This window comes from Bubalus bubalis, chromosome 11 (genome assembly GCF_019923935.1).
Source record: "Bubalus bubalis isolate 160015118507 breed Murrah chromosome 11, NDDB_SH_1, whole genome shotgun sequence".
NCBI classification, from domain to species: domain Eukaryota; kingdom Metazoa; phylum Chordata; class Mammalia; order Artiodactyla; family Bovidae; genus Bubalus; species Bubalus bubalis.
Genome location: NC_059167.1, coordinates 10,486,644 through 10,500,990, shown reverse-complemented (window position 1 = coordinate 10,500,990; position 14,347 = coordinate 10,486,644). Strand labels below are relative to the sequence as shown.

General features: G+C 45.7%; 1 protein-coding gene across 4 annotated transcripts in view; it reads right to left on the bottom strand.

Moving 5' to 3' along the window:
- Positions 1-14,347, bottom strand: part of STON2 (stonin 2) — a 170,703-nt gene that overhangs the window by 119,421 nt on the left and 36,935 nt on the right. For 2 of the 4 annotated variants that reach the window (XM_006049558.4, XM_044924660.2), the window contains exons 2-3: positions 7,574-7,835; positions 2,255-2,548 (exon numbers count right to left, since the gene is read on the bottom strand). In XM_006049558.4, the coding sequence (XP_006049620.4) occupies positions 2,255-2,548; positions 7,574-7,661 (382 nt within the window). In that variant the 5' untranslated portion in view covers positions 7,662-7,835. The remainder of the gene's footprint in view (positions 1-2,254; positions 2,549-7,573; positions 7,836-14,347) is intronic. The other 2 variants (XM_006049559.4, XM_006049560.4) reach the window with 2 other exon arrangements.

The following is a 14,347-nucleotide window of genomic DNA, read 5'->3' as shown; positions in this document are numbered from 1 at the left end:
GAGCATCATGGGTTTTTCACCAACAATTCACTGAGAAAAATGATGCTTAAATACTAAAAAATATACTAATATGCAAATCGTTATATAGAAATGAAAATGTTATATGATAGAATCATGCTTGATATTTGTTTAATGATGTTGAAAACCCATGTGAAAAAAGGATTGTTTTAAAAAATCCAAACTAGCAAAACATTTAATCCACCAAGAGAAAAACATCCCTTTTTCTACGTTTCTGTGGTAGACAAAATGTTTGTTCCCCTACAAACATGTCTACGTCCTAATCCTCAGAACCTGTGACAATGTCCTCTTACATAGCAAGAGACTCTGCAGAAGTGATTAGGTTAAATAAACCTGGAGATGGGGAAATTATCCTGTATTATCCTCGTGGGCCCAACATCATCACAAGGGCCCTTAGAAACAGGAGAGGAAGGCAGAAGTCAGCCAGGGGACGACCTGACACCTGAAGAAAAGCACAGAGAGAAGCAACACTGCTGCGTTTGGAGACTGAGGGAGAGGCCACGTGCCAGAAACACGGGCAGCCTCCCGGAGCTGGAAAGGGCAAGTGAACAGAGGCTTCCCCAGGGCCTGCTGAAAGGAGCGCAGATCAGCAGCTTGGTTTCAGCTCGGTGACATCCACGTCAGACTTCTGAGCTACAGAATTACAAGATAATCAAGCCATGTGGGCTCCTATGTATAAAACAGATAACTAATGGGAACTCCACCTGGTGCTCTGCACTTAGTCACTCAGTCGGGTTTGACTGTTTCGCGACCCCCTGGACTGTAGCCCGCCAGGCTCCTCTGTCCATGAGATTCTCTAGGCAAGAATCCTGGAGTGGGTCACCAGTCCCTCCTACAGGGGATCTTCCCGACCCAGGGATCGAACCCAAGTCTCCTGCACGGCAGGTGGATCCTTCACTGCCTGAGCCCCCAGGGAAGCCCACACTCAGTGCTTCGAGAGCACTTTGCTGCACCCATGCTTGGCGATCTGCGGTGACCTAAATGGGAAGGAAATTCAAAAAAAGAGGGGATATATGTATACGTCTGGCCGATTCACTCTGCTGCACAGAAGAAACTGACACAGCAGTGTAAACAGCTGTGCTCCAGTATGTTTTTTTTTTTTTAATGTGGTACATATATGCAGTGGAATACTACTCAGCTGTAAAAAAAGGATGAAACATGCCATGTGCAGCAACATGGATGCAACTAGAGATTATCACACTAAGTGAAACAAGTCTCAAAGAAAGACAAATGCCATAGGCTATCACTCATATGTGGAATCTAAAATGTGACACAAGGGAACCTACCTACAAAACAGAAGCAGACTCACAGGCACACAGAACAGACGTGCGGTTGCTACGGGGGAAGGGGAGAGGGAGAGGGAAAGACTGGGAGTTTGGGATTAGCAGATGCAAACTGTTAAATTTAGGATGGTTAAAAACAAGGTCCTACTGTACAGCACAGGGATCTATATTCGATATCCAGTGATAAAACACAATGGAAGACAATTAAAAAAAAGAATGCATAAAAATAAGTATATGCTGCTGTGAATCTTGTTATAAATAATTTCAGACATAGTAAGTAAATAAGTTGTGTTTGTTAAGCCACTAAGTTTGTGGTAATTCGTTACAGCAGCAAATAGAAAGCTAATACAGTCCTGAAGGTTATCCCACATCCCCCCGGCAAGCTTCAGTGCCCAAGAAAATAAGTAGCCAGCTCACCAGGGTGGGAACTAACCAGTCCCCTGGCTTCACCCAGCTTCCCAGTGCAGCTTCTTGCTGTTAAAATGCCACAGAGTCAGAGACTTGACCATTCATGACAGTCCCCACTCCTGAAGATTTGGATTCTTAAGGTCTGGGATACAAGAACATCCACGTGTAACTGGTAACTCTGATAGAGATGGTTAGCGGTCCACACTTTTAGAGACATCCGTTTTACTCAGAGGGAGCTTACAAGTTAGGTGCTGAGTAAATACAATTCCAATCCGTAATAGATGAATCCATACGCATCCTTCCAGGGAGAGATGAACAGCCAGGAACAAAGGTAAAAGGCTAGAAATGGCCCAGAACACATAGATCCTTCCACATGGTGCAGAGTTAAGCCCAAGGAGACCTCTGCCTGCTGTCTCCTAGGCAGCCAGGCTCAGGGCCCTGGAGCAGGCACAACAGAATCCTGGCAGCCCCGCAGACCTCTCTTGGGAAAGCATCCCTGGGAAAGCATCCACAGACCTTCATCCCAACCCTTCCCAGCCCCTCACCTGGCCTACCTGTCCCCCCTGCTTCTTTGGGAGGTGGTGATGAGCTGGCCCAGGGTGCATCATCTTCAAACTGAACCCAGCCGCTGATGGCTGAGACCAGCTCAGGTGGGTGCTGCTCGGGGCTCCCGGGAGGGGAGGCTGCTTCAGAGATGAGGCCTAGCTTTTCGGAAGAGTCATCATGCTCCGAGTGGGAAAGGTCCTGAGAGCCTCCATCCAAGGCATGGTGCTCCCCAGAGGAGCTCTCGGACTGGTCTGAGGAAGAGGATGCTCCTGGGAGGTGCTCTTTGGGGCCCCCTGAAACAGATACCAGAAACTGCCATCACCTCACAGGTGGAAGGTCACTCTAAGAACTGTCTCGTGGAAGAAAAAAAAGAAAAGGCAACGGGTGATCAAAGGACTCACCATGACAGGGTGTGAGAGCAAAGAGACAGCCATGCCCACCTGCTTCTATGCTAAAGAAGTGTTTTCCTAAAAATGTATGAAAACTATACCCTAGGATGTGGTGCTGGAGAAGACTCTTGAGAGTCCCTTGGACTGCAAGGAGATCAAATCAGTCAATCCTAAAGGAAATCAACCCTGAATATTCATTGGAAGGACTGATGCTGAAGCTGAAGCTCCAATACTTTGGCCACGTGATGAGAAGAACTGATGCATTGGAAAAGTCCCTGATGCTGGGAAAGACTGAAGGCAGGAGGAAAGGGGACGACAGAGGATGAGATGGCTGGATGGCATCACTGACTCTATGGAGATGAATTTGAGCCAACTCTGGGAGAGAGTGAAGGACAGGGAAGCCTGGCATGCTGCAGTCCATGGGGTGCAAAGAGTCAGACATGACTTAGTGACTGAACAACAACAAAGGTTGTCCTAACAGTCTCCATGCAGGCTAAGACTGGGAGTCTGGTCTGGTTCACTATTCTTATCCTACCATCTACTTCAGTGTTTGTGGGGGGTGGGTCACACACAAAAAATTGTTGTGAAGGCCAAGCAAGAAATAGAACTAGGTCAAATTGAAAAGCAAAAGGCAATAGGGATTGGTGGAGACTGTGGCTCAACAGGCAACCATCTGTCTGGACTAAAAACACTCAAGTTCAAACTGTGTACAGTCCAGAGGACATTCATTTGTGGGCCACCACATGCAAACTCTGCACCAACGACTAGTTCAATATGGCACAGAGACCCTTCCTCTAGCTTTGTTTCACTTTATTGGTCCTAGAACAGTTAACAGCCTTCAAATATTTGTTTTTAAATAATAGAATTGACCCCAATTGTGGTGGTGATTACGCAAATCTATTCAGGTGTTAAAATTCATCAACTGTAGACCAAAAATGATCAATTTTACTGTATGAAAGCTTTGAAAAATAAATGTACTGATACAAAACTGCTTTCTCCCATCACTAGCCAAACAAACTGGTCCACTCGAATGTAATCAAAGCCTTTAGATGAGAGCTGTCCCAAAGAAATAAAAGGCAGGCCACATACATAATTTTAAATTTTCCAGTTCAGTTCAGTTCAGTCACTCAGTCGTGTCCGACTCTTTGCAACCCCATGAACCGCAACATGCCAGGCCTCCCTGTCCATCACCAACTCCCGGAGTTCACCCAAATGCCGGGAGCCGGCATATTGCATATTGAGTGAGGATCTGTAATAGCTCAACTGGAATTCTATCACTGCCGGGAGCCAGCGTGAGGCACTCCGCCCATGACAAAGGTCATGAGGAAGGAGGCTCGGCATACGCAAAGGCGGGATCGAGCCTCAGGAGTCCCCCTGGAAATTCTCGAGCATCTACCCCCAAACCAGAGTCTGCCTACTTTCTGCTTTGTGCTTTCACCTACACCTCTGACTTTACGGGGGGCTGTCCCCCACTACCTCTCTCTGAAAAAAGAGTTAGCTTACAGCTCCAGTTAATAATTCCTGGGTGTGACAGTGTTTCAACCAAAAAACTCCTTTGGAAATCCTCTAGCCTGCCTGAATAGGTTTTTCTGGCCACATGTGATTGTTCAGAGCCTCCCAACTGTGAGAGGCAGGAGATGTTCTAAACTGCCTAAACACAGATTCCTTTGAGTAGTTAAAAGATTGATTAGAAATTGTATTGGTGAAGGGTTTTTCACTTGTTGGGCCAATGTTTGCTGCTAAGTCTCCATACTCTTTACCTACTGTGTCCTTGGCAGTGTATTGATTGAAATAATGGGTGTATAGAAATGTAAAATGCAGCTTTGTCCAATGCTTTTTGGGAGGCTGGTGCCTGACTTTGGAATAACCACCTTTAGAGAAAAATAAGTTTCTTAAAAGGTTAACAGGCCTCCTGGCCAGAAGATGATGTAATTCACCTGAACTTTTGCATATGATAAGTTTGAAAGCCTGGCTTCGATTAGGACCAGGAACTGCTGTCCTTGCATGACTCCACCCCTTCCCCCATTATCCTCTATGCACAACTTAAGGTATAAAAACTACTTTGGAAAATAAAGTGCGGGCCTTGTTCACTGAAACTTGGTCTCCCCATGTCACTCTCTCTCCCAAATTCTGGCTGAGTCTCCATCTGGAGCGCGGAAGCCACCATGCTTGCTAATTATGCCTGGGCTTCTAAGATCCGACCGGGGAGGCCTCAGTGTCTCCTCTCCTTCGGGAGAACGGAAGGACGCCTGCGGCCTACGTAAGTGGTGCAAACTTCTTGTCTTGAAGTTTTATTGGTCTCCCGCGTAAACCAAGCTACTCGGCCTCTTTTCTCCACTGAATTTTCCTACTGAGCTATCCTCATTCTATTACTCTTTGTATCCTTAATTAACGTGTAATTAAGCAGTTGTTTCCTGACCCTCGCCTATGCCGTCTCTCCTTCGAATACCCTGGATCAGCTGGGGCTGGACCCCGGCACCCAAACCCATGTCCGTTGAGTCAGTGATGCCATCCATCTCATCCTCTGTAGTCCTCTACTCCTCCTGCCCTCAATCTTTCTCAGCATCAGGATCTTTTCAAATGAGTCAGCTCTTCTCATCAGGTGGCCAAATATTGGAGTTTCAGCTTCAACATCAGTCCCTCCAATGAACACCCAGGGCTGATCTCCTTTAGAATGGACTGGCTGGATCTCCTTGCAGTCCAAGGGACTCTCAAGAGTCTTCTCCAACACCACAGTTCAAAGGCATCAATTCTTCGGCGCTCAGCTTTCTTTATAGTCCAACTCTCACATACATGACTACTGGAAAAACCATAGCCTTGACTAGATGGACCTTTGTTGGCAAAGTAATGTCTCTGCTTTTTAATATGCTGTCTAGGTTGGTCATAACTTTCCTTCCAAGGAGCAAGCATCTTTTAATTTCATGGCTGTAATCACCATCTGCAGTGATTTTGGAGCCCAGAAAAATAAAGTCAGCCACTGTTTCCACTGTTTTCCCATCTATTCCTAAATTTTAAAATTTTCCAGTAGCCACATTTAAAAAAGAAAAAGAAACAGGGGAAACTATTTTTAATAATGTATTTCAACTCAATTTGTTGAAAATGTACAATTCCAACATTTAAGTGATAAAAAATTGTTAATGAAACATTTAACTAGGTCCTCAGAATTTAGTGCGGATATTTCACATTTCTTGAAGTGAAAGTGTTAGTCGCTCAGTCATGTCCAACTCTTTTGACCCCATGGGCTGTAGCCCACCAAGCTCCTCTGTCCGTGGGATTTCCCCAGGCAAGAATACTGGAGTGGGCTGTCATTTCCTTCTCCAGAGGCTCTTCCTGACCCAGAGATCAAATCCCGATCTCCTGCATTGCAGGCGGATTCTTTACCATCTGAGCCACTGGGGAAGCCCAGTTTACAGTGCGTCTCAATTCAGACTAGCCGTGTTTTAAGGACTCCACAGTTACATGGCTAGCAAGCTGGACAGCACACCTGTAAACCCTGCTTTCCAAGTGCTGTAAATGGAGCTGGGATGATTCAGGTGGCAGTAGCAGTGGCCATGGAACAGAACCAGCTGACAAAGCTCTGTAAAAAGCTCCTGCATCCTACCTTGATCTTCACCCTCGAGCACAGTTCCACAGAAGTCAACCTGGCCACCTTCACCATGGTCACGAGTGACAATTACTGAGTTCTCTGCATTGCCCATCACTGTTGTAAGTGGTTTTTTATATGTTAATCACTTAATCCTCACGGCCACCCTCAGGTCGGCACTCTGATTATCCATATTGCTCAGATGAACTACCACCCGGGGAGGTAAACAAATCATCCACCCAATTATCCACATCCATGACGGAGCCAGGATTTCAGCCCAAGGGATCTGGTTCGAGTGCCTGTCACTCTTTTTGACAACTATCCTTTGAAAACTGAAACAATCCGAATGGCTGTGGAGAGTAATAACCAAAAAGACTGAGTGTAAAGTACTTGGTAAATAGGAAGCTTATATTCAGGGCTTCCCTGACAGCTCAGTTGGTAAGGAATCAGCCTGTAATGCAGAAGACCCTGGTTTGATTCCTGGGTCACGAAGATCCCCTGGAGAAGGGATAGGCTACCCACTCCAGTATTCTTGGGCTTCCCTTGTGGCTCAGTTGGTAAAGAATCAGCCCACAACGCAGGAGACCTGGGGTCGATCCCTGGGTTGGGAAGGTCCCCTGGAGAAGGGAAAGGCTACCCACTCCAGTATTCTGGCCTGGAGAATTCCATAGACTCTATATTCCATGGACTTGGTAAATATGAAGTTTACATTCATTGGAAGAAAGCAGCTAATACTTATGGTTCTTCCAGGTCTTTGGGGGCTTCTGGTGTTTCCAGGTCTTTGTTTGGGAGCTCTGAGATTCCTAAGATGCTTCCTTTGAGCCTCTTAAGTGAAAAACATCTGCATCTGAGGAAGGTGATAAACTGACTTTTTCCTTATCAATATCCCACTGAGGACTTCCTGGTGGCACAATGGATAAGAATCTGCCTGTCAATGCAGAGGACACAGGTTTGATCCCCGGTCCGGGAAGACTCCACATGCCATGGAGCAACTAAGCCCGTGCGCCAGCACTACTGAGCCAGCACTCGACAGCCTGCACACCACAGCTAACCGGCCTCCGTGCTACAATTATGGAAGCCACACGCTCCGAGGGCCCGTGCTCCACGGCAAGAGAAGACACCACAGTGCTAAACCCGCATACTGCAGGCTGACCGAGAGAGTGGCCCCCGCCCGGCGCACCTAGAAAAAGCCCATGCAAAGCAACCCAGACCTAGCACAGCCAAAAAATAAATAAATAAAACATTAAATAAAAGATCCCCTGGAAAGAACGCTCCAATAGAAGCCACAACACACAGGTGTGGTCCTTCGTTAATTTCTCCACGTAGGCAATGAAAGCTCTCCTTACCCTCAGAAGGGACGGGAAAGAGTGGCTCCTCATTGAAGGAGACCCACTCGGACTGGTGGGTGGCGATCACATGGTCCAGGGTCGTCATGCTAGGAAGGTGCTGGGCATCTTCACACTGCAGGCCTCAGGCAGACCCCAGAGCGATGTCTGGGGCTGGGTGGGGGTCTGGGAGCACAGTGGACGTGGGCCTGGGGTCTGTCGTGGATGCAAAACACGAACAGAGTAGCCTCTCTTGCCTTTGGCTAATCTGCCAAGCAGAAATCTGTTTAAAAAAAAATAATAAAAATTAAAAGGGGATAACCATCACATTATAACCAGTCCACACAGATCTGGGCTTGCCACAATGTCCACCAGGAGACCTGGGTCATTTCCAACCTATTTCCCTTTCTCTGTCCCTGTCTTGCCCTCACTTCTCATGTAGAAATATCTTTCATGAGCATGGAGATCTCTGCGTGTACCTTCATATAAGATTTACAAATGTTGTTGCCATTGTTCAGTTGCCCAGTCGTGTCCAGCTCTTTGCGACCCCACAGACTGCAGCACGCCAGGCCTCACTGTCCCTCACCGTCTCCCAGAGTTTGCCCAGATTCTTGTTCATTGCATCAGTGATGCTGTCCGACCATCTCATCCTCTGACACCCTCTTCTCCTTCTGCCCTCAATCTTTCCCAGCATCAGGACAGATTTACAAATAATCACACACATTTTAGCAAACAGATTCTCAAATGTTTCCAATTACTATATTTTGAAACTAATTTTTATCTATAATATAATACCATCATTGTAAAACTAATACCAGCATTTTTCAAAGAGCTTTCACTTTTCTTTACCAGATGGCAAAATAAAAGCACGTTCTTTCCTATTAAATCAGCGTGGTGTCTTGCCTTAGGCAGGTAGCTCTTTGCAAGCCTGATTTAAACCTTTGGCAGAAACCCAACCATCTCCAGATGGTATCTCTGAGCACAATTTACCAGTCAAGAAAAACAGAAATGGATTTATTTTGTTCATTTGGAGTAAGGGGGTAGGGCATATTTGCTTTAGTGGAAAATATGAGTTAAAAAAAACACATTTGCATTCTAGGTCGATTTGAATTAGCATGTAAAAGGGTAGCCTGTACTCATGGTGCAATTATGTTCCACGGAAGGATACTTAATAAACTTCTAATACTGTTTGTACTATTAATGACTTTTTTTTTTACAACTTCTTTTTTTTTTAATTGGAGCGTAATTGCTTTACAATGTTGTGTTGGTTTCTGCCATACAACAGCGTGAATAAGCACACACACGTCTCCATGAGCCTGCCTCCCACCACCCCCATTCCACCCGTCTAGGCTGTCACAGAGCACTGTGTGTTCAGCTCCGTGTTATACAGGCAACTTCCCACCAGCTATCTACTCTACATGTAGTAATGTATATATTTCCATGCTACTCCCCCGATTCATCCCACCCTCTCCTCCCCCACTGCTCTCTTGTTTGTGTCTCTATTCCTGCCCTGCAAATAGGTTCATCTGTACCATTTTTGTAGACTCCATATATAAGCATTAACATATGATATTTGTTTTTCTCTTCTTGACTTACTTCACTCTGTATCACAGGCTCTAGGTTTATCCACCTCACTAGAACTCATTCAAATTCGTTTCTTTTGATGGCTGAGTAATATTTCATGGTATATGTGTACTCCAACTTCTTTATCCATTCATCTGTCAAAGGACACCTAGGTTGCTTTCATGTACTGGCTATTGCAAGCTTTGCTGCAGGGTGGTTTTATTCCTATTTTTTAAGGAATCTCCACACTGTTTTCCATAGTGGCTGTATCAATTTACATTCCCACTAATAGTGCAAGAGGGGAATCTAACTCTTGATCTTGCAATGAATTAGTAAAATCTGAAAATGCAAAATTAATGTAATTAATTAATCCCCAGAATTAATACAAAATTAATGTTTCCACATAAGAGTTACTATCCACCTTGAACAGTATCAGTTCTTATTAACTGGATACTCAATATCCATTTTAGTCTAGAACAATTTAACTCATAGCCTTCTAGCTGGTGCATGATAGAAAGAAAATGTTGAAATTTTACTACAGGTTATTACCTGCAGTAAATATTCTATGCTGAGGATAACCAGAACAGAAATGTTTAATAGCTTTTGTATTTTTGGTAATTACAACAATTAATTTTGCTGCATGATACTTCCTAAAATTAAATAATGTTTCTTATAGAATCTATAATTTTCAGAAACCTATTTTCATACCATACTTTGATTCAATAGACACTGTAGTTGGGTAAGACAGGTTATTACCATAATTCTTTCACAGATGAAGAAATGTGGGCTGAGGGAAGTTAAGCGACTTATCCAAAGCTTGTGTTGTTTTGAGGCTTTTGTATGGTACCCTAAGATTCTTTAGATGTTTCCTCCAGGTTTCTAAGTGGAAGAATTCACATATCCTAGGATAGTGACATAGATTCTTCTTATTCCACAGTAAGAGACCACCAAAAATGAGTCAAGTAGAGGTCATCACAAGCAGGTGTATTAGATGCTCCAAGTTAGGAAGTGACGGATGCAACACTTGAACCCAGGTCTTCTGATGCCAAAGCACTCTGATCTTTGGCTCACAGCCACAAACAAAAATACTGGAGAATATAATATATAGACTATCCCCCAACGGAAGCACTCTACAGACATCAATTCCAATGGAACTATAATGAAATGATTGGTGAAACTCCTCACTGAACATCTGCAAGGGAATCCAAGCTGTGCAGAGAATTGAAAGTTCTCTTTCAAGTGCCTCTCCTAAGATCCTTACAAGTCATGGGACCAGACATGTGCAAAGAGCCTGGAGAACGACTGCTCCAACCAGATCTCACCAGATAACCATGTAGAGCTCACAGACCCAAAGAGCTGAGTCTGGTGGGCTTCCTCCATAAGCCTCTCTCCAGCCCGTCAAATGCTAGCATTGCTCAGTGTGGTAATGGCTGCAGGCCAAGTTAAGACAGTAAAATTGAAGAGTCAGATTCCCTCTCTCCAACAACAGCAGCGTGTAAACTAGCTCCAACAACGACCACCACAAAGCCACAGTACAAGTCCACATGCTGACACATGCAGCCTCATAGCTCAATGGGGAAAATATCCCGTCCATCCCGTGATGATGAATCCCGTGAAATTCACGGATGAAAGTGGGTGGGTGAGGGGAAGCCGAGAAAGACAGGGAAAAGGGTGAAGATAATGGACAAAACAGCTAGAAATTTTAGAACTCAGAGATTTTAAAGACCAGTAGCCCAGCTTTCAACTTCTACAGATAAAAAACAGACAAAGAAACAAAACAAAACAACCAAAACTGAGGCCCAGGGAAGTCAGGCAGAACAACAACAGAGACTGAGATAGGCTGGGGAGTCCCACCATCTGGATTTGAATCATGTATAGTCTGTAAGCCTCAGCTCACCCCAGTGCAGCAAGAAAAACAAAACACATCAATATTGTAAGGATTAAGTAAGATATCAGACATCAAGTGCATAGCACTGGTGCTAAAGAATGCTCTGTAACAATGGTGATGATCATAGCAGGTGAGTTTCCAGAAGGCTTACTGTGTGTGCCAGGCTCTAATCCAAACTCTTAAAAATGCCAGCTATGGCCATCATTCCTCTAGGTAAACGACTTGCACAATGGTACATGGCTTACTAGTGGAAGTTTTGAGATCAGAAAGGAAATTTCGTGAAACCACCCCATTTCTGTCACTGACCCATTCAGATTTTATAGTGATTTCCCTTTTCAACTCCTTCTTAGAGCAGTTCTCCCAGATGCTAAGTGGAGTCAAACACTCAACACCCTCTTCCTGGATGCAAGCGCATTCTGGCCGAGAAACCAAGACACCTACTCAGAAGTATGAACAAAAGAGGAGCCCGGAAGATTTATCTCCCCTTTCTAGTCCATCCCAGATCCAGACTTGAGCTCTTTGCAGATCATGAGAAGTCTCAAGAAAGCCTGAGGGACAGCACTGAGTACCAGGAACACCCTATCCTAACCCTGTAAAATCGATTCTAGGTGTCTGCCACAAACCAGCCACATCTGGGGAACCCTGAGATGCCTGACCTTCAGGAGAGCTGGGAGCCCACAGAGGAACCTGATCACCATGAGGCCACGTTCAGACCAGAACTGGCTTCTCTGCAAAAACCTCACCCCATTTTTAGAACATGAATCATGAAGTGAGGCTTAGACTCACCACAAATGAGCAATGACTCACCATCAGCAACAGGGTTGACCAAGAGCCACTCAAAACCTCGCTGAAGTTTCTGGGCTGCCATTGCAGAGAGAAGCTTCTTCCTCGACTTCCCTAACAACACTCAAATGTGGGTGTGGAGAATGCAGTTGACGGAGAAGATGAGGGCCTGAGAAACAGATTGGCCTTATGGCAACCTCTTACTATGCATTCACAAGCCCTAGGTGTCCAGAAATGTATTAGGCACTGAGATACTGAGAGATCAGGCAGCTCGCAATCTAGCTGTAGAGGTGAAGATGCTCAGAACAGCAAACACAACAAATCTGGGAATAACTGCCTGCTGGAGGACACACCAGAAATGCTGCAAAAGTTTGCCACAGAGAGATCTGCAAGGGCTAGAACCATCAGGGATTGAGCAGGACTTTGGATTTGAAAGACATTCTTCGCTGAAAGATATCAGGGTTTCCCTGGTGGCTCAGGTGGTAAAGAATGCATCTGCAATGCAGGAGACCAGGATTCAATCCCTGGGTCGGAAGATCCTCTGGAGACTAGGGAATGGCTACCCACTGCAGTCCTCTTGCCTGGAAAATTCCATGGTCAGAGGAGCCTGGTGGGCTACAGTCCATGGTGTCACAAAGAGTCGGACATGACTGAGCGACTAACGCTTGCACTTTTTTCACTTGGCTCTGAACCACCAGAAGGAAAAAGGACGGACACCCTTGGAACGAGGGTCAGCCTCAGTGACAATTAAGAATCAGACCTTCGTGGGGCTTGTTTCTGGGCCATTGAAGAAGTCAGTCTGATGACAACTGGGGAAATGTGGGGAGAAAGGACCGATGGATCTTAAATCTGAGAAGAAGATTTCAGGGGGCCATGGGAAGCTTACGAGTAGAGAGTGACTCAAGAAATGTGCTTTAGGGAGATGGATAAGTCTGCACTGAGCAGGAGTCTGGTGATGGATGCTACCAGCCACACCCGGACCCCCGTGTGTCCCACAAAGCCGGGGGTCAGCATCATCGGGAACACGTACAGGGTACTGTGTGGGACCCCACTCTAGGGCCTGACAGTACCCAGGAGAAAGAGAAAGCATCAGTAGACCCTAGTAGCCTACCGGTGGTTGTCATTAATGACAGTGACGTTGAAACAACAATAAACTTCCTGGTGGCTCAGAGGGCAAAGAATCTGCTTGCAATGTGGGAGACCCAGGTTCGATCCTTGGGTCAGGAAGATCCCCCGGAGAAGGGAATGGCCACCCACTCCACTACTCTTGCCTGGAGAATCCCATGGACAGAGGAGCCTGGCGGGCTGCAGTCCATGGGGTCACAAAGAGTCAGACACGACTGAGCGACTCACGTGTCTACAAGCTCTTTAACCTGTTGTGACAAGTTAGTCACAAAACAATGACAGCACCCGGGCAGAGAGTTAGGTTGTTAAGAGACCATCCAGGGCTTGAGTGGTAGGTGGTCACGAGCTACATCTTAAACAAGAAGTGAGGAATCTAGCCAAAAAAGCAGAGGGGCAAAGGCATTCGGGGAACAATGGGCAGAAATGGCATGTCCAGGTCACCATGAGTCAGGCTCTGTTCATCTGAAGAGGGTGGCACTGAGTTGAGTGCACTAGAAAAGGAGGGGCTGGAACAGCGACAGTCCTGAATTTCAGAGTTTGAACTCTTAAAACTACCCTTTCTGTTTCCACAGCCATTGCTGTGGTTCAGCCCTTCAGTCTCTCATTCAGACAATTACCAGTCTCTTATCTATCTCCCTTCCCTGGTGGCTCAGCTGGTAAAGAATCCGCCTGCAATGCAGGAGACCTGGGTTTGATCCCTGGGTTGAGAAGATCCCCTGGAGAAGGGAAAGGCTGCCCACTCCAGTATTCTGGCCTGGAGAATTCCATGGACTGTGTAGTCCATGGGGTTGCAGAGTCAGACATGACTGAGCGACTTTCACTTTATCTATCTCCCTGCCTTTAGCATCATCCCCTCTAAATCTGTGGTCCAACCTACTATGCCAGTGTGGTCTGCTTAAAACCTGAAAATGCCCACGCCAGAGCTCTGCTTAAAATTAAGTCCTCAGGGGCTCCCCACAGCCAGAGAGTCCTTTCCCCCTTGTGTTAGCCAGAGTCCATTTCTGTTGCTTGCAGTGAAGAACTCTGATGTAGGGCACCCTTTCCCAACTCCCACTAATCCCACTGGTTCCTCATCACCCATGTCCTCTGCATGCTGACAGTATCTTACCTACACTCATTTACCAAATGATAATGAACTGGTTGGCTAATGGGGCTATCATGTCAATTAGCCTGTGAGGAAAGGGACTGGATTTTATTCTTGTGATGTCCTCCAACTAGTAGACAAGGGTCTAGCATTTAGTAAATGTTTATTGGGTAAATAGATGAATGAATGAACAGATGAACTTACCTTACCACATAGTAGGTGGCCTCTTCAGGCCTTCTGAACTGGTAAATATCTTAGAAAGGTTAATTTAAATGCTATGTGTAAGACAGATTGGGAAACAAACTGGATACAGAGCGACTTGTCCATTCTCCTTTCTCTTTGACCTAAAACT